Below are 21,350 nucleotides of genomic sequence, written 5' to 3' on the forward strand. Positions count from 1 at the left end.
CAAAGGAACCTTATAGTTATCGAGTCGTACACAATTGCATAAGTTGAAATTGATAGAAAAATAAATGAGCTATTTTAAACATTGTTTCACAGTAAATGAAGTAAAATGATAAAACTACAAACATAAGTACAATGATTAAAAAAGAGAAAAGAAAAATTAAGTGCAATATAATACAGCTTGAAGTAAACAAATTTGCGTGTACTGAATTTTTATTGGCAGTTCATTTCGTCAGCAAAGCATGTAGTCAGAAACAAAACAAACACTAGTAGTAAGCCACTCTTCAAAATTGATGCTGAACCTGTGTATTTTTAGTGTTTTAATTATAAAATAATGATTAAGCTATATTAATAAAAGTAATTGGCTTGTACCTTAGAATTTCATAACGTACTAAAACTTATTGTTTAGTCAATGTTTTATAAAAATTGAAAGCACTATATCTAATAAATTAAATTTCAATAGATGTTTATAATTTCTTTTAAATTTTTATTTCAATTTTTTATGTTTTTAATAAATTCAAGTTTATAAGCAAATGAAACTATCAAGTTATTTAAAAAATAGTAATTTCTTAAAAAATGTTTTACTTTTTAATACTAAAACAATTACTTTCGCATGTGGGTGGATCTACATAGCCCTCATTACATTCACACTTTAAACTTCCAGGTGAGTTTATACACGAAGCTCTCGTTACATTTCCCTCTCCACAATTTCCATTGTCAATTAAACACTCATCTATGTCTGCAACATATTAATATTTTCATAAAAAACTATTAGTCTGAAGTCAAATTTTAATGGTTGAATTAAACTACAATAGCCAAATGTAATGTAAAAAAAAAGTTTGATTCACAGCATCAGTTTACAAAACAGCGAGAAAAAAGAGATGCTTTTCTTTAGATGTTTTAGATTTCAGCTAGTCTCACTAGTTTTGAGACGCTGTATAAAATTAATAACTGATTACTTTTATTGCAATAGTAAAAGAAAAGTGCTTAGATTTTCAAACCAAAATTTAAAATTTGTGCAAATAGTTGTCCTATTGGTGTTTTAGTTATTTTAGTTATCTACAGAATTTTTTTTTTGGAAAAACCCAAGGTGTGTTCAACAATTTTAAGGTTAAACTCACCAATACAGTTCGATGCTGTTTCGTTATATCCTTGCTTACACTGACACGAAAAGTTTCCCCAATTATTTACACATTCAGTACTCGAAACATCTCCGCAACCTCCGTTGTTTGTTAAACATTCGTTTATATCTACATTTAAAAATAAATTTCTCTGTTGAATTTTCTTTTTTATAGTTTTATTTTTAAGTCTAATTGTTTTAGAATATAAAGAAAAAAACTGTGTACTGAAAAAAAGATACCTTTTTTGTACAATTAATTCAATTAACCTTACTGTAACCATCATACAAACGTTAAATGAACATTAACTATTATTTACCTGTGCAAATAGGTTCGTTTTCAAAACCATCATTGCAATTACACATAAAACTTCCAAATGTGTTCAAACAATTTGCTCTCGTTACGTTACCCTCTCCACAATTTCCATTGTTTATCATGCATTCATCTATGTCTAATAGTTTTTTTTGTTATTTTTAGTACTAAGAGCACACTTCTGATTTTAAACATTACTATATTAAAAAAAAAAAACACCATATAAAAATAGTTTTTATGATAAATTATTTCATTTGCTAAAAATTAATTTTACTCTGTGTCAATTTTAAACCAAAGATTAGTTTCATGTTTTATGTCTTGCTTAGTATAGACGTTTTTTAGAAATAAAATAGAAATAATGTTTTATCATAAGTCATTAACTTTTTTTCTAACCATTGCAAACAGGATAAGTTCCCTCAAATCCATCATTACATTCACACGTAGAACTTCCAAAGGTGTTCATACAAGTTGCGTTACTACCACAACCACCGTTATCAATCAAGCACTCGTTTATATCTACAAAAATGAGTTGAATAAGTACAATCGTATTTTATAAAAACATCAGTTAATTTCAAATTTTTTTACACCTAACTGATTATTTACCTAAAGAACCATTTATTCTTATTTGAATTAAAATTGGTCGTAAAAACTACCTGAACAAATAGGTGAATCTTCAAAACCAGTATTGCAACTACACATAAAACTTCCAATCGTATTAACACAACTTGCTCTTGTTACATCTCCTTCTCCACAATCTCCATTGTTTATCATGCATTCGTCGATGTCTGTTAAGAATTGATTTTATTTAAATAACTTGTAAAGATTTAAAAAGTTTGTTGCAAAGTTTTTTTAGTTGGTTTTCTCTGATAATTTAAAGCGCTAAATGTTTTGTTGAATACGAAAAACATTTATTATACTATAAATCGGTGGCAACGCATTATGACGTTATAAATATCCAGAGCAGATTTAGTTAAAACAGTGCTAAAAGTGTTAAAAAATCCCCTGCAGTAGGACTTAAGTTAACAAAAAAATATTTTAAAAATCTTACTGCCGGGGATTTTTTAGCACTTTATTACTACTTTGTACCAAGTCTAACCCAGAGCAACATAAACTGTTGTAAACTTACTTATTTCTAGTCTTTAAATGTTTAGATTTCAATAGTTTTGCAATTTTAACATAAGCCTTTTCGATAAGTAAAAAAAAGACAAAAACATTTTAAGTAGTTTAAATTGCTTACTACCCTTTATAAGGTCATGATTACTTCTTACTTTTCAAACAAACTTTATCTTTAACTTTAAGTGTTATAAAAACATATTCTGGTAAAGTTAAAAACTTTAAGTTTATTTGGTAAAACTTGCTGTTGATTTTATACATAAAGTATACTAAAAGGTAAGTCTGATTTGCATAATTTCTCAGAATTTTTTAATTTTAAGTTTTAAAAAGTTTAATAAAAATAAAATGTATAAAATTTTATTTTGCTGATTTAGAAAATGTTTAAATCAGACTTACCTTCAAGTTTACTTGCCTTTTTAAACTATTTACACTTAAAAATGACAACCAAAAGAAGAAAAATACCACGAAAAAAAGTAAATATTAAGTACCATCGCATATTATTCCAGTTCCAAAATAACCATCTTTACAAGCACAAGTAAAACTTCCATCAGTGTTTTGACATTCTGCATTAACTGAGCATGGATTTGACAAGCACTCATTTATATCTGCATGAAATTTGTTTAACTTAACTAGTGACATTTTATGTAATTCTTTGTTGTTTCTTAAAACTTATGAAAACTTAGGTATGGTTTATACAAAGTTTTAAAAATGAAGTTGATAATTTTCTTTAAAAGTTTGAAACAGAAAAGTCGATAAATTTTATTTTAATTTAAACTTAAAGTTTCAACCACTTTACAAATTTAGCCTTTATGCGCATTCAAAACTTAGCACAAACACAGTAATGACTTATTAGTTGAAAGGAAAGAAAAATCATTTAAAAATTTATTTGAAATTATTTTAAAATTTTAACTTCAGTTTTGATGTATACTAAATTTAGTGTCATAAAAATGTGTTTTTTTAATATCTTGTTTAGGAAGTATTTTGAAGTCATATACTAATAAAATGCTTTCAAATCCGAATTTAGCACGTTTTTAAACATTAAATAAATTTTCGTCTGAAAGGTGTTATATTTTTAAAATCACTTTAAGCTAGCATGTACTTTGATTTTAAACTACAAAGAATAATGTTGACTTATGAATTTTGATTTAAAACTTGATGTTAGAGTGTTTATTTAAATAACCGTCGCAAATAACTCCAGTTCCATTAAACCCATCTTTACAAGTACAAGTAAAACTTCCATCAGTGTTTTGACAATCTGCATCAACTGAACATGGATTTGACAAGCACTCATTTACATCTGCATAAAAGCTTGCTAATGTATCGTTTTTTCAGATAAGTATACATAGATATATTAAAAAAAACATGTTTTTATTTTGATTAACTCGACAAAGCAACAAAAAAGTGAACGAACCTGAACAAATAGGTTCATCTTCAAAACCAGTATTACAAGTACACATAAAACTTCCGTTCGTATTAACACAGTTTGCTCTCGTTACATTTCCCTCTCCACAATTTCCATTATTTATCATGCATTCATCCTCGTCTAAAATCGTACTTTGATTTGTTTATGACGTTTCTAGTACATTTCAAATGCAAAGATTTGTTATTTTATTCTAATCTTAGAAAAACACCAATTACAAAACAATTAGAAAATCAATGTTAGTAATTGCACTATATTTTGTACACGAATTATAAAAACATAACTATTGATATTTATTAATTTAATATTCAGCAGGTGTATAAGTTTTAAGTTTATTAAATTAAAAAAGTTAATCAAGTACATACTTAATAAACCTTGCAATAGTCAAAGTTTAAAAAATATACCGTTTTTTCTGTTTTTTAGTAATTTATAGTAAGTTTATTGGTTTAACAAGATAGTCTAAGTTAAACAAGCTAGTAAATATTTCAACTACAGAATACTTAGATTAAAAATCTTATGTTATGTGTTTTGTTTATATAGTAAAACTTTTTTTTAAGCGTTTATTAAGTTGTTTGTTTTTAATAAGTTAGTCTACAATATCCATTGATATTCTTAAAATGTCGTAAAGCTTTGCGATTTAACTATTAAGCTTATTTATCTATGTAGTGGTAATTATTTTAAAAACAATTATTTAGTAATATGGTAACGTATTTGTCTAAGTTATATTATTGCTATCTAATAAATGTTAAAGTTAGCTTAAAAACTAAAACTTCTTCAAACATAAATTATGTTTACCAAATACATTATACAAAACTACATAGTTAAAAATTTGTACAATATATTCGTACGGTATAAAGTTATGATTTTTTATAAATTACCATTGCATACAAATCCAGTTCCAGTAAACCCATCGTTACAAGTACAAGTAAAATTTCCTATTGTGTTTTCACATACTGCATCAACTGAACATGGACTGGACAAGCACTCGTTTGTATCTACACAAGGTTTTATTTAAAATACAGTTTAAATAAATTCAAGACTTTGTTAAAAACTTTTAGAAAACTAATATTATAAGCAATGTTATTAATCTGAAAAAAACACTTTCTACTGAAAATAAAGATACCTTTTTTGTACAATTAATTCAATTAACCTTACTGTAACCATCATACAAACGTTAAATGAACATTAACAATTGTTTACCTGAACAAATGGGTTCGTTTTCAAAACCATCATTGCAATTACACATAAAACTTCCAAATGTGTTCAAACAATTTGCTCTCGTTACGTTACCCTCTCCACAATTTCCATTGTTTATCATGCATTCATCTATGTCTAATAGTTTTTTTTTGTTATTTTTAGTACTAAGAGCACACTTCTCATTTTAAACATTACTATATTTAAAAAAAAAAACACCATATAAAAATAGTTTTTATGATAAATTATTTCATTTGCTAAAAATTAATTTTACTCTGTGTCAATTCTAAACCAAAGATTAGTTTCATTTTTTATGTCTTGCTTAGTATAGACGTTTTTTAGAAATAAAATAGAAATAATGTTTTATCATAAGTCATTAACTTTTTTTCTAACCATTGCAAACAGGATAAGATCCTTCAAAACCATCATTACATTCACACGTAGAACTTCCAAAGGTGTTCATACAAATTGCGTTACTACCACAACCACCGTTATCAATCAAGCACTCGTTTATATCTATAAAAATGAGTTGAATAAGTACAATCGTATTTTATAAAAACATCAGTTAGTTTCAAAATTTTTTACACCTAACTGATTATCTACCTAAAGAACCATTTATTCTTATTTGAATTAAAATTGGTCGTAAAAACTACCTGAACAAATAGGTGAATCTTCAAAACCAGTATTGCAACTACACATAAAACTTCCAATCGTATTAACACAACTTGCTCTTGTTACATCTCCTTCTCCACAATCTCCATTGTTTATCATGCATTCGTCGATGTCTGTTAAGAATTGATTTTATTTAAATAACTTGTAAAGATTTAAAAAGTTTGTAGCAAAGTTTCTTTAGTTGGTTTTCTCTTATAATTTAAAGCGCTAAATGTTTTGTTGAAGTCGAAAAACATTTGTTATACTATAAATCGGTGGCAACGCATTATGACGTTATAAATGTCCAGAGCATATTTAGTTAAAACAGTGCTAAAAGTGTTAAAAAATCCCCTGCAGTAGGACTTAAGTTAAAAAAAAATATTTTAAAAATCTTACTGCCGGGGATTTTTTAGCACTTTATTATTACTTTGTACCAAGTCTAACCCGGAGCAACATAAACTGTTGTAAACTTATTTATTTCTAGTCTTTAAATGTTAAGATTTCAATAGTTTTGCAATTTTAACATAAGCCTTTTCAATAAGTAAAAAAAAGACAAAAACATTTTAAGTAGTTTAAATTGCTTACTACCCTTTATAAGGTCATGATTACTTCTTACTTTTCAAACAAACTTTATCTTTAACTTTAAGTGTTATAAAAACATATTCTGGTAAAGTTAAAAACTTTAAGTTTATTTGGTAAAACTTGCTGTTGATTTTATACATAAAGTATACTAAAAGGTAAGTCTGATTTGCTAATTGCTCAGAATTTTTTTAATTTTAAGTTTTAAAAAGTTTAATAAAAATAAAATATAAAAAAAAATATTTTGCTGAATTAGAAAATGTTTAAATCAGACTTACCTTCAAGTTTACTTGCCTTTTTAAACTATTCAAACTAAAAAATGACAAACAAAAGAAGAAAAAAACCACGAATAAAAGTAAATCTTAAGTACCATCGCATATTATTCCAGTTCCAAAATAACCATCTTTACAAGTACAAGTAAAACTCCCTGGAGTATTTTGACAATCTGCATTAACTGAACAAGGATTTGACAAGCACTCATTTATATCTGCATGAAATTTGTTTAGCTTAACTAGTGAGATTTTATGTAATTCTTTGTTGTTTCTTAAAACTTATGAAAAACTTAGATATAGTTTATACAAAATTTGAAACAAAAAAGTTGATAAATTTTATTTAAACTTAAATTTAAAGTTTCAACCACTTTAAAATTTTAGCTTTTATGCGCATTCAAAACTTAGCACAAACACAGTATTAACTTAGTTGTTGAAAGGAAAGAAATACCATTTAAAAATTTATTTTCTTCGTGTGCTTAATAACATACTTTTAATTTCAGTTTTAATGTATATTAAATATAGTGTCATAAAAATGTGTTTTTTTAATATCTTGTTTAGGAAGTATTTTGAAGTCATATACTAAAAACATGCTTTCAAATCCGAATTTAACATGTTTAATAAATATTAAATAAGTTTTCGTCTGTAAGTTCTTATATTTTTAAAGTCACTATAAGCTAACATGTACTTTGATTTTAAACTACAAAAGAATAATGTGACTTATGAATTTAGTCTTAAAACTTGATGATAAGGCTTTTATTTAAATAACCGTCGCAAATAGCTCCAGTTCCATTAAACCCATCTTTGCAACTACAAGTAAAACTTCCATCAGTGTTTTGACATTCTGCATTAACTGAGCATGGATTTGACAAGCACTCATTTACATCTGCATAAAAGTTTGCTAATGTATCGTTTTTTCAGATAAATATACATAGACATATTTAAAAAAACATGTTTTTGTTTTAATTAACTCGACAAAGCAACAAAAAAGTGAACAAACCTGAACAAATAGGTTCATTTTCAAAACCAGTATTGCAATTACACATAAAACTTCCATTCGTGTTAACGCAGTTTGCTCTCGTTACATTTCCCTCTCCACAATTTCCATTATTTATCATGCATTCATCTATGTCTAAAATCGTACTTTGATTTGTTTATGACATTTTTGTACAGCTTAAAAACAAAGAATTGTTAACTTATTCTAATCTTAGAAAAGCACCAATTAAAAAACAATTAGAAAAGCAATGTTAGTAATTGCACTATATTTTGTACACGAATAATAAAAACTTAACTATTAATTTTTATCAATTAAATATTTAGTAGGTGAATAAATTTTAACTTTATTAAATTAAAAAAGTTAATCAAGTACATACTTAATAAACTTTGCAATAGTCAAAGTTTAAAAAATGTACCATTTTTTTTGTTTTTTAGTAATTTATAGTAAGTTTATTGGTTTAACAAGATAGTCAAAGTTAAACAAGCTAGTTAATATTTCAACTACAGAATACTTAGATTAAAAATTTTGTGTTATGTGTTTTGTTAATACAGTAAAACTTTTTTTTAAGCGTTTATTAAGTTGTTTGTTTTTAATAGGTTAAACTAGAATATCAATTGATATACTTAAAATGTCGTAAAGCTTTACGATTTTACTATTAAGCTTATTCATCTATGTAGTGTTAACCTATTTTAAAAACAATTGTTTAGTAATATGGTAACATATTTGTATAAGTTATATTATTGCTCTCTAATAAATGTTAAAGTTAGCTTAAAAACCAAAACTTCTTCAAACATAAATTATGTTTACCAAATACATTATACAAAACTACATAGTAGAAAATGTGTACAATATATTCGTACAGTACAAAGTTATGATTTTTTTAAAACTACCATTGCATACGAATCCAGTTCCAGTAAACCCATCTTTACAAGTACAAGTAAAATTTCCTATTGTGTTTTCACATACTGCATCAACTGAACATGGATTGGACAAGCACTCGTTTGTATCTACACAAGGTTTTATTTTAAAAACAGTTTAAATAAATTTAACACTTTGTTAAAAATTTTTCGAAAACTAATATTAAAAGCAAAATGATTAAATTCTCATTACCGTCTGTTTTTTCCATGATCCAGTCACGATAGAAGTGGACATCAGTGAAGACACTAGGCAAGCCCGAAGCCCCACAAGAATTCGGACCATACGAAACAATTCCGAACTGAACAAACGAATCACCTTTCAAACAAACAAGTGGCCCACCAGAATCCCCCTTTAGTTGGATAAATTTCAAACAATGTGTTTTTGTATAAAAAATTTCAAACTATTAAGCAGTTTGTTACAAACGTGTTAAATTTAGTTTTCATGAATATTTTTATCTTTTTGATAATAAATGTAATATTTATAACTAATTAAAACCAAGATTGAAAACACCTTAATAGTGTTTATGTTTTTAACCTTGTGTAAATAGCAATATACGACTTTATCTTCTAAAATAAATCTGCAGTTTTTATAAATTTTGGTAAATAGTAATTAAAATGATATTACTTATATCAGTTTAAAACTAATAAAATGATTAATACATACATTGCAAGAACCAATTCCGCCATTTTCTACGCTACCCGCACATAAAGTTCCTCTGTAATCAACTCTGACGTTTGAATAAGCCTCTTCGCAAATATTATTGTCAATTATGGGCAAGCGAACTTGGTACAGCTGTGTTGGAAGTATGCTACCAGTGGCTGTAAAACATTGTACTATTTACATTTTTGTATTTTTTACTTTAAACAAAAGCTTCTGTCACTTCAAAGAAAATATACATAGTTTATACACATTAATATGTGTTAAGCAAAAAACTTTATAACCATTTCGTTTTTAAGTATAAACACAATTTTAAAGTTTTCCAAAATTAAATAAATACGCAGTACTTTTAGCAAGTGGAATAATAAGCTTAACATTGGGTTCGAATACCTATCATAATTAAATAGTATACTAAGTTTTCTTTTTAAAATCATACCTTAAACGTTTTTATTCTAATACTTAATATAAAAGGTCTAAATTACCCAATCTTCCCCAGCCACTGTTAATGCAAATATCACCAGCTACCGGTGAGTTTTCTTCAGAAGGTAAGCAGATTGGTGAAATATTATCAGAGAATATTATTTCCTCCGTCGTGTGTAGTAGTGCTAAATCTCCTACTAAAACCGCGCTGTAACGTTAATTTTAAGGTTAACAGACAAATAAAAACAAATAAATACATTTTTTTGGTGTGTTCTTAACTTTTTCAGTGTAACTTGTTCTGAAACTATCATTTAAAAGATAAAGAAATTTTTAGATATGGTCTACAAAAAAATAAACCAATAAATTTTTTAGGTTGCATATTAAATACCTTTTGTAATAAGGGTTTTTGCTAATATATTAATTTTTTTATAGCTTATAGTATACCTTATAAAGTTAGTGTAAAATTGTTTAGTCTTGTTTTTTGCTTAACAAAGCAATCATGGTTTATTTAGGTTACATGACAATTCAAATTCGGACAACTCAAATTCAAACAATTCAAATTCTTAATAAAATATTTAAAAGAATATAAATCAACAATTAATATAAATTTGAAAAAAATTAAATATATATACGTAGATCTTACTGATATCTACAAGTCAAATTTTTATTTTTTGCAAATACTTATATATTTTTTAAGTAGTTTTAAAATTACTAAAAATAACTATGTATTTTATTTTATTTAAGCCATATCACAAAAAATATTCAATGTCTTCCAAAAAGAAAAAAAATACTTGTAGATATTAATAGGAACTATATATGTTTTTTTTACATTTGACAAATAAACATTATTTTTTTAGTAGTGGCCCGCCCTTTCTATTTCTTTTTAATAAATTTGAATTCTCGGAATTTGAGTTGTCCGAATTTGAATAGTCGTGCACCCGTTTATTTACTACTATGAAATAAGATTAGGTTTAAAAATTAAATATGTCTCATTACTAAAACAACTGTAATGTTAAAATTACAAACGGTTATGTAATGACAATAAGAATATATATTTTAAAAATTGAAATTTTTAACGTTAATTGACTAAAATTAACTTCGTATTAATCTTACTATAATTACTTATTTGTATTTGAAATCGACTAATAACATAGTTTTATTTTATAAAAATCTAAACATTTTGTACAACCAAAATTTTTAAACAACACAAAAGAATAATCTTACTCATTCCATCCAGGGTAGACAATTACTTTATCAAAAAATATTCTGTTAGAACCATCCAGTCTGTTGTTTGTTCCAATTATTCCTAGCAGACCACTAAAAGTGTTTATATTTAAATAACACTAATAAAACAAATCGAAGTTTTTTTTTCTAACTTTTGTAACTATTTTATACTAAGTCTTAAAGTGCTCAATTTTTTTTAAACTCGATAAGTACCATGTAGTTTTTTTTTTTTTATTAGTATAGCTGTTTAGTAAACTTGGAATAGAATATTTAAATGTAAAAATTAAAGAAATTTAAATGTGAATATTTAAGTGTAAGGTATATAAATATCTTATAACTCAGTAAAAGTTTAAACAGAAGACGTCCTCCATTGTGAACTTAAGTAAGTCTTTATACTTAAATAAACTTTAGTTAAAACTTTCCCAAAAATGTTTAAAAAAATATAAATGATAAAAATGTTTAAATTATGTTTGTATATATATATGTATAATTTATCTTAAAGTTTTGAATATAAGTTTATTTTCTTTTTCTCTTTTTGTGTGTCCTGTTTAAGTGGCTCAGGTTTTGATGCCTGAGTCCAACATTGCACAATAAACAATATAATAATAATAATAATAAATAAAGTTTATAAATAAACTAGCAATGTTAAAACTTAAAGAAAATTATACAAGATTTTTTAAAAGAACGCACAATAAAAATATACAATGAAGTAGTTAGCAACAAAACAAACTCTGGACTGTCAATTACTTCACTGTAAACACAGTGAGCAGCAGTTAAAATCCAATTAGAACTTATTATGGATCCACCACACCAGAATTGAATCCTAGATTCATTTAATCTTCTGTGCAATGCCACCATCCAAGGATACGAGTTGTTTGCAGCCAAGTTTCCGCCAATAATTCTGTTGTCCTGTGTGTTGATTAGTTTTTATAGCTAGGTTTTGAAATTCAATGATAAACTAACTCGTTAAATTTGCTTACAAGTTAAAAACTGACATTTTAGCTTTTAGCTAAATCATCTTTTAGCATAATATCTTTTAGCTAAAATTAGAAATACTTAAATGCGACTAATACAGTTTTTAGGTTTAAAAGACTATTTATAGTTAATTATTTACCCAAGAAAACTGAACACTATTTCGATTTTTTCCACATTGACCGTAGGTAGTCGAACTTCTTTCTAAAAACAAATAACATTTTTTATTACTTTAGCTTTAAATTAGTTGAAATTAGTAGAAAAGGAACAAAAAAGTATATATTTTGTAAGTTATGAATAATTTTTGTTATAAGGGAAGACTTATCGATTGGTTAAATTTAAAAAGAAATACTAACACGTGTTTCAAAATAACAATAATTTAATCTTAATAAAACTCACCACATTCAACCTCATCAGAGTTGTCGTTCGGACAATCAACTTTTCCATCACATTTATTTATTTTTGAAACACAAGATCCATCCCAGCATCTGAAGTTGTTTTCATCAGCACAGTCTGTAACGAATTAATAATAAACAATACTAAAAAGTCCCCTAAAAAGTAAAAAAAAGTATCTAAACAAGCAATTCAGAGCTATTTTCATCAGACTAAAGTTGTTTTGTGAAATCTAAACATTTTTCAACCGTAATTTTTTTTGTTTGAGTTTTTGAATGTTATAAGATCATTGGATAATCTAAGTATTGTCTTAAAATGCAACTAAAAGTTCATTAGTTTTTACAAAAGTATTTTTTTTTATTTTCTCAATTTTTTTATTAATCTTTTTTAATATATAACATTTTAAACCACTTAGTTACAACTAATTTAGTCATAGTATGTACTTGAGAAGTTTTCAATTCACTATATTATATGGTAAAAGTTTCTTAGAAAATAATAATAATTTATAGTTTTCAATTTTTATGGCTCTGATTCTTATATTAATCGGTTCATTAGTTTCTTAGGACAAAAATAAAAAGAAAGAAAAAAATTCTAAAATACTGTAAGTATCCTGCGTAAAGTTACTACAGTTACCATCCGTTAACTAAAGACATAAATGTTTTAAGTAAAAAAAACATAAATTTATTATACCTTCAAGAAACTTCCATTCTATCATAAATCCTCCTTTTTGTACAGAGCTATCGCTAGTGAAAATAATTTCTACTTTTTCATCTGTCACAAAATTTCTTGCTGGTGTTGTAGAGCAAAACTTGTGTCCAGCGTACTAATTTTATTACGGTTTTGCTTATTTTTATAATATTGTATTTTAAACAAAGCATAGTAAGAAATTGCTAAATAAAAATAGTTTTACTATCCAAACAAACTAAAAAAACATGATTTATTTAAAAATGAATATTTTGTTAGTCTTATTTGTTTTATTAACTTCTACTATTACTTACTACTTCTCTTCCAACATTTAGTTGCAATCCATCATAGCTGCAAAAATCATCTTGTTCTATATCAGTTTTAATGAAGCTTATTTCAAGTAGCTGTAAAAGTTATGTCTTCACAATACATACACATTTTGTTCATACAACAAAACCATAAGCTAATTATCCTTCAGCTTTGAAATTGTAGTTTATTAAAAATTAAACATGGAATTAAAATCATACGTTATTTTAAACGATCGAAGAGTTTTAAGTTAACTTATAAAATAAATAAAGAATTTTTGTGCACATTTTAATTCTTTGGTTACATTTTTAGGAAAACTAAGTACTTACACTGTTTTTTGAAAAAAGTAATAAAATAAAAAGTAAACTTGTAAAAGGTTGATGAAATTTTCAAAGCAAAACGTCAGAATTGAAAAAAAGAATTTTATTTTTATTTACTTACCATCCCTGGACGTGGATTTATTGTCGTAGAACAATCGAGACTATTATTGTAAGGCGATGGATAGTTAGGAGAAACTAAATACCCAGAACTATCCACAATATTGTCAACTTCACAAATGTTCGTTGTTTCTATTTAAATAAGGCTGTTATAACTTTTTGATAAAAATCTTGAAAAACCAGAATGAAATAAACAAGTACTATTTAAAGAAAATCTATGTAATGAAAAATATGAACACAATTTTATTTTGTTACAATAAAACTTTATTTCGTAGATTCTGGTTGGCATAATGATGTACTGTTACAGTTTTTGTCTGAAAATATTGGGTAAAAATAATTATAAACTTTAAAAACTAAATAACTTTTTTAACTTAGATTATTTTAATGTTAAACTAGATTTCAGATCTTGTTAATATTTGTTAATTTTTTTTTTAGTTTAAGATGACCTTCAACTAATTTAAGTTTTGACTTTTTGCATAAGTCTAACTTTTTAAACTAGTACATGTTTTACATTACAATTTGAATGTTTTGAATATGCAACATCTTAGTTTTTTTTTTCATGCATGAATAGGTTTTAATTCTCAACCCTTTCTCAACAATGTTTTATAGAGCAGTTTTATTGTTTTATAAGTTTTGGATAAGGTCGGAACTTTTTCCTACTGAAACCAGATAACAAATAGAATAGTCAATTTACAGTTGTTTTATTGTTCGAACAAAAAGCCTTTTAATAATATCGTTTTAACACTAAGATTGTTGAAGGTTTACAATTATATTAACGGTACTTTTTACTTTTCGTGATAAATCCAAGCTAAGTTAAAAAAAAACTTGTTTTATATTAATTGAAATGGTATTTTAACATTAACTTAAGTAAATATATAGACAATTAATTTCTTTATTCCTAGACTTAAAACAAACTCTTAATCATTCTAAAACTTTTACTGACAAATATAAGCTGTAAAAACACTTTAACATAAGGTAATTGAAAACTTACTTTTCAAAAAGAGGTTTATCCAATCACTGTACTCTGAAACTCGAGTGTAGACCCCAGGTAGTTCCGGTAGAGCGCATCCAATACCGAAACTGGTGACCCCGTGAAGGTACGAAGTTGCCCCATCCGGACAAACCAATGGTCCTCCGCTGTCACCTTGACAACTGTCCACTCCTCCTTCCTCTATTCTATGGTTCAGTTGAAAAAAAAAAAAAGTTAAACATAATATATTTTTGGAATCAAATATATTCTAATAACATTTTGTCGTGTTTCTTTTAAATTTGTTAAAGTTGTGTTTTGAGTACTTTAAAATATCTAATGATAAATTACTTAGTTTAAAATAACAAAATTTAGCTTTTTACAAACTATGTATGTAGTATAATTTTACACTTTGTTATAAATAAATTTTGAAGAGTATACTAGAAATTATGATTTTAATTTCAAAACTAACCCAGCACATAACATAGAATCGTATATTTGAGTTGTAGGTACTTGTACTCTCAAATAGTCTTCACACTGATCATTACTAAACACTTTTATATCTGCTTTTTGAAGCTGTAAGGGGAGAGATCCTCCTGAAATTAATAGTTTTATAGATAGTTGCAATGAAATTGTTAAACTTTACCATTTTTAACACTTGGTACACAACTACAAATACAAGTGAGTATTAATCTATTATGTAACGACAACTTTGAGGCAATGCTTGTATTTTCTAAACACAATAAATCGTTTGAAATTTATTGTGTTTGATAAATACGATGTGTTGTATCCATTTGAGATTACAGCCACATGATAAACTTAGACTCAATTTAATTTTTGTTTAACCTTTTTTGCTCTTAATTAAGACAAGTTTAGCAAGTTTATAATCAAACATACCTAGTATATATTTTAATTTTGATCGAATACATATTTTACTAACACTGACTCACTAAAGATTTTTCAATAAATTTTAAAACATTTTTTATTTTATTGACAATACTAACTAGATTTTTGTTAATGTGTGTTAAGTGATAGGTATTGTTTAGTTTAGACAACAAAAATTTACCTGATGAATTCGTTCCGAGTCCAGTTATAACACAAATTGTGCTGACAGGAATATTTGCACCCTGACTGGGAATTGCAACTGGTTGAACGTAACGATTGAAAATAATGTTTGTATTCAGTTCAAGCAAGCTAATGTCGTTTTCATTTGTTGATTCTACGAAACCTAAACAAAATATTAAAACAAGTTGTTATCGACAAAGTATTCAGAATTATATGTAAACAGATGTTAATTATATGGTAAATGATCTTGTTGTCAATTTTCTTGCTATTAAGAGTCAATTTAGTTCTAATTTTACAACAAATATGCTTGCTATAATTTTAGTTTTGTAACTAATACCTAAAATTAGAATAAGTTAATAAAAACTAAACCATTTTCAAGTACGTGTTATATCTAAAGCAAACCCTTTTTTTAACATTAATTTTTTTAGATTTAAGGTATACATTAAAAGCTGTTCCAATATACACACAAAATTTAAATAAAATCGTTTACATAAGTTTAAATTTTTAGTATATAAGAATAAAAGTTGCTTAGTTTAAGTATTTTTGTTAAATAGAGTAGCTGCAATGATTCAAACTAAAATTAATCTAAAAAAACGTACTATTAGAACAACAATACTTAAAGTTAATGATTAAATTTTTGGTTTTTAACTGTATAAAAATAACTTAAAATAACCAGGATATTCAAGTTTTCTTGTAAGAGTAAATTCTTGAGAGTTCGTTAAATCATTTTTGTTTGTAACTCCAGCTACAACTATCATATCAGAAAAAGCTTCACTGTTGATAACAATAAAACGTTACAGTATACTAAGATAAGTACGATTATGACTTTTAAAATTATAAGAATTTGTAATCAGTAAGTTTAAATTGTCAAAAATTGCCTTTATACTGCGAGTGCTGGGGTCTTGAATTAAGTAATACAAGTTTATTCTGATGTAGGTAAAACTAATTAAAACTTTTTACATAAAGCAAAAAGAAAAGTTTTTAAGCGAGCAAAATATGATTAAATTACTTTTAAGCGCCGTAAAAACGTTATTACTCAGTAATACACCAAAACATTTAAGGTAAACTTTTTGATTAAAACTTGTTTAATTTCTTTTTTTTTTTTGTTTTTTTTAAATTCTGTTTAGATAAATTAAAAAATGCACAATATTTTTAAGATAAAATACTTACGTATAAAATTATAAAAACTGATATTAGAATATTCTTTTTTAAATGATTATTCTCAACAATAGTTATCAACTTAACAAACTCAGTATATTTTTTGTGCTCTGTATCGTAAGACCCATTATTGAAAATAGTTCAACGTAACCAAAACTAAAATATTACTGAATCTTAGTTGTTCGTTATCAAATGTTGTTTGTTTGAATATATTTGATATATATACAAATAAAATATTTAATTCTGTAAAAAAAAAAAATTCAAAATAAAAATAAAAAAACAAACTAAGTTTTATTTAAGATAGTATTAAATCACACAAGAGGTTTTCATCTAAGGGTAAGAGAGAATATAAGAATCAATCTTACTTTATAGTGCAGTGCGTAGCTGTTAAAACCCATTTCTCCGATAAAATTGAACATCCGCAAAAATAAAAAGATTCTGTGCTTCGTCTGAGGTAGCACTGGTATGGAAATTCTCCTTCATTGGCATCAGTTCCTCCTACTATTCTGTTGTTCTCTACGAAAATAATACGTACATTGTGTGTTTAGTAACGTTACCGATCAAAATGTTATTATTGTTTTTGTTTGCTTAAAGCTATTTAAACTTTATACCTGTAAACGCAAAGAATCTCGAACAATGTAAGGAGTGTCAGAGTAGCACGTATTTGGTACATTTCAAGATTTATTACGATTTATAAACAAAATGTTCAAATAGCAACGACCAGTCATGGTAGCAAGAACAACTTAACAACAGAAGTGAATTTAATAACATGTCCACGAGTTTTTTGTAAAGCAAACACGTAATAAACTTTTGGTACAACATTGTTATGTGTAACCCGCGGCGGACTCAATGTTTTAATAGAAAAATGTTTTCCTTATTAAGTTTTAAAAGCTAAATTGTTATAACTAGTTCTTACTCTTAAATTGACTATTTAACAAGTGTACTGCATTACTTTACTTTTAAACTTTATTTCTAGTTTTATACAAAAATCTGGAAACATATCTCATTCAAAAACGTTTTATTTAGTGAACACATGAAAGATACACTTTAGCTAACCCTTATTAATTACTACTAATAGCCACTATTTTTCAAATTAAATTTTAAGCAAGTAATTAATTTTAGGTTACATCAGAAATACTTATTGAACAAAAACAAGTAAAAAAAAATTAGAGATAGACTAATAACATACACTACAACTTAAAAACATTTAAAGTTAATTAGTTGCCAAATTAGATAAGCATAAGTATAAAAACTAAGTAAAATAGTCAAAAAAAAAAAATCAAAAATATAAAAATAAAAATTATATTAGTTTTTATTCTGTACTTAATATTATTTATTGAACGACAAAAAATACGCTCAAAAAGTTTGTTTCAAGGACCTGGTGTACGAAAAAACTTTTTGGTTATCGAGTCATACACCAGAACAGTTTAATGTCATGTCCAGGACAATGCTTAACTTATTTAGGTTACTATTGAAATTATTTTTATCAATTTTGAATTTTCAACTTATTTTAAACATTATAATACTAAAATAAAACAAAAATCAACTAAGGGAGTGTTAATAGTCTCCACCTAAGCTTAAGAAATGTTTTTAATATTGATTGTATATATATATATATATATATACATATACCGATGTCTATCGTTTTAGTTGCATCGTAAAAATAAAAAGTTTAGTTGGGCCACAACTCTGTTTAGGTATTTAGTTTTTACACTTTTTTTTTTGCTTAATTATTTCGACAAAAAAAATAAATAAATAAACTTGTTTAAGTTACTATGTTTCGCGTAACTCGCGAAAATTAAGTTTTGTGTTGTATTAACGCACTTATACGTAACGACCGACGTAAAACTTTCAAGCTTTGTTTAGAAAAGTTCAAAATACTTAAAAGTTGCTGTTTGGTTTTTAAAACTAATTTATCATTTTAATTTTACGCTTAAATAGAGAATTTACGTTTGGAAGTTACTATGCTTGAACAAAAGTATGAATGTATAATATGTTAGTATTTGAAAAGCCAAGTTGACATTTATTAATTTAAAATAGTTGCATTTTTTTTTTAATGTTAAAGTATTTCTTTTAACAATGTAGTTTATTTAAAAAAACATTTTTATTTCTTTTTATTTTGTTGCAAAGTTTTGTTTTAAAAATATAGAGCTATAGTAAACTTAGTTTCGTTCATAATATCGTTTAAAAATAACACCTTAAGATTTGTTTGAAGGAAAAGTATTTAGACTATTCATGAGCATAAACTACAAGTTAGAAAAAAACTGATCAAACATAAAGTCAAACTGCCGCTAGAATAAATGTTATCATGAATTGAAACATTTTCCTTCACGCATTATTGTTCACATAGTTTATTTTATGAAAAATAATTCAAACTAACCATTATAGTCAAACTGCTGTTCAACACTGAATGTTTTTGAATAGAAACATGGAAATAAAATCAGCGCCACAAAAAATCCAATATATATTTTCCTCATATTTGCATAAAAATAAGTTTTTGATTACTAGAAAATTGCAAGTGTTTTTTATGAACAACTTTTTTTGTTGAGATAAATTCTAAAGATACTAAAACATAAAAACAACTCAGTTACTTTTTGGTTATTACTTTATTTTCTAATTTTATTATAACATAATCAAAAAAATGTTTAGTAAAATTGTTAAGGAAATTTATAAATATTTTGAATATTAATTTTTTTCTATGTAAAGTTGGAAATCTTCTGAAAAATAAGCCTTTTTGTTGTTTACTGAGCTAATAGCAATAAAAATTAATATTTTAAAGCCGTTTATGGTAAAATAAGTTTTTTTTAACTAACTACTTGTCTAAGTTTTATAAACTATATCTCGAGCGATAAAAAAAAAACATTCTAGTTTAAAAACGGAATTTTCGTTTTTACTTACACTTACAAGCTTTAACAAAACATCCACAACTAAAACAATATTAGTTAGACCTTATATATATTACAAACGTATTTCTTTTTTTTTCAGCATTATTATTTTAACCACTCTATAAATCAAATTGTTTCTAACATAGGCTACAAATCAAATTAAACAAATATTCTAAACAAAAGCAAAACGTGTTACATTAAAACCAAACGAAAAAGAGGAACATAACCGTTTTGGTCGAGCACGTGAAAAATATGTTAATTAATTTTTAAGTGCAGAAGTCGAACTAATTACAGTAAGGAAGAAACAAATAAAGTGCTACATTTATTTAGTTTCACTAGCTTCAATTAAAAAATTAAGATAAACTTAGTAAAATACTTTGAAACACCTCTTTTATTTAAAAAACTGATCACTGTATTTATTTTAGATTTTTACATTGTTTATAATAAACATCAAACTATCAATGTTTCTTCAAAATATTTTGAAACTTGCAATTTAGCATAGCTTTAAATTTTACTTCTAGCTCATTTTCCAAATGACACTTTCTTTTTAATCCATTTGGTACAATAAATCAATTTTCTCTACAATACATTAAACAAATATTATAAACAAAAGCAAAAGGTGTGCTTCTCGAAAATAAAGGGAACAGTAGCAACTACTTTATATTTGTCTTGCATGTTTTTTTAACAATAAATCAAAGCAATAAAAATTTAAAGAATAATTTAGCTTAAATTCAAATACAACTGTAATTGATGTTTTTAAAAAAAATTCAATAAAATTTAAATCATTAAAAATGTTTACATAAGCAAACATCGCTAAAACTTTTTTTACCTTGTCGTTATAATAAACTTTTAGACTATAAAAGTTAAAACTTAAACTAGAAAGTAAAAACATTTTTTAGTAAATTTGATTTTTTAAATTTGTTGAACGAACGACTATGATTAAAAATTTTTGACTAGAGCTTATACTAAGTATAAAAAAACTACATCATTTACAAAAAGTGACTATTTTTCTCCTTACATAAAAGAACTTTTAATCTTATAAAAAAATATTATATCTACAGAATACTTAACTTGCTGCGTATAAAACTATAAACAGCCTAACTGTGAATTGATTTTTTTTTACCTTGTTTATTTGTTTATTGTTCTAGAATTTTAGATGTTAGTTGTTGCTAAAAATAACGATTAAGCATTATGATTTTTATTTTATAAATTGGATGTGTTTTGGTTTTGCTTTTGGTATTTGACGGCTCTTTAAATTTATTAAAAAAGAGTTTAGAAGCTAGATAGGAAGTATAAGTTTATACTTTGGTTTAAATTGATTATTAAAAAAAAATGCAGCAAAAACCGCAATATACTTAACTATTTCATTATTAAAATACCTTTAATTCAAACATTTATGTCATATATAGTAAGTATTTATTATTAAAAAAAAACATAGTAATATTTTAGACTAAAAAATATACAAAGTGCTTGGTGGCTTTTTAAAGAATTTAGATAAATATGAGAGCTAGCTTCTTTATATTAATGGATAATCGAACATAACTTAAACAATACCAAAATAAGTACGCTTCTACCTAAATATGCAAAAATTTTAAACAAATTATTTCTTTATCTA

General features: G+C 25.4%; 1 protein-coding gene across 1 annotated transcript; it reads right to left on the reverse strand.

Annotated features, from left to right (window-relative positions):
* Window positions 1-19,350, reverse strand: LOC145835792 (uncharacterized). Its single transcript, XM_082943511.1, has 33 exons — window positions 19,231-19,350; window positions 17,216-17,366; window positions 16,366-16,466; window positions 15,694-15,855; window positions 15,100-15,223; window positions 14,652-14,836; window positions 13,665-13,792; window positions 13,232-13,321; window positions 12,924-13,056; window positions 12,240-12,353; window positions 11,983-12,044; window positions 11,599-11,777; window positions 10,869-10,961; window positions 9,707-9,852; window positions 9,231-9,385; window positions 8,760-8,916; window positions 8,540-8,656; window positions 7,653-7,784; window positions 7,422-7,538; window positions 6,754-6,870; window positions 5,807-5,938; window positions 5,547-5,669; window positions 5,160-5,291; window positions 4,838-4,954; window positions 3,951-4,082; window positions 3,720-3,836; window positions 3,028-3,144; window positions 2,080-2,211; window positions 1,820-1,942; window positions 1,434-1,565; window positions 1,118-1,246; window positions 604-735; window positions 1-298 (listed from the first exon to the last, which is right to left on the reverse strand). The coding sequence occupies exons 1-33, from the start codon at window positions 19,325-19,327 to the stop codon at window positions 210-212; spliced, it is 4,167 nt and encodes a 1,388-aa protein (XP_082799637.1). The 5' UTR covers window positions 19,328-19,350; the 3' UTR covers window positions 1-209.
* Window positions 19,351-21,350: the final 2,000 nt, after the last annotated feature.

The sequence above is a fragment of the Thalia democratica genome, chromosome 5 (genome assembly GCF_965202585.1).
Source record: "Thalia democratica chromosome 5, ktThaDemo2.hap1.1, whole genome shotgun sequence".
Classification (NCBI taxonomy): Eukaryota; Metazoa; Chordata; class Thaliacea; order Salpida; family Salpidae; genus Thalia; species Thalia democratica.

Excerpts from the sequence above, each read along its gene's own strand:
- LOC145835792 (XM_082943511.1), bottom strand. The coding sequence starts at position 19,327 with ATGAGGAAAATATATATTGGATTTTTTGTGGCGCTGATTTTATTTCCA. Across the intron at positions 1,943-2,079 it reads AGATTCACCTATTTGTTCAG|ATATAAACGAGTGCTTGATT; the intron begins GTAGTTTTTACG and ends TCATTTTTGTAG. Across the intron at positions 1,247-1,433 it reads AAACGAACCTATTTGCACAG|ATATAAACGAATGTTTAACA; the intron begins GTAAATAATAGT and ends TTTTAAATGTAG.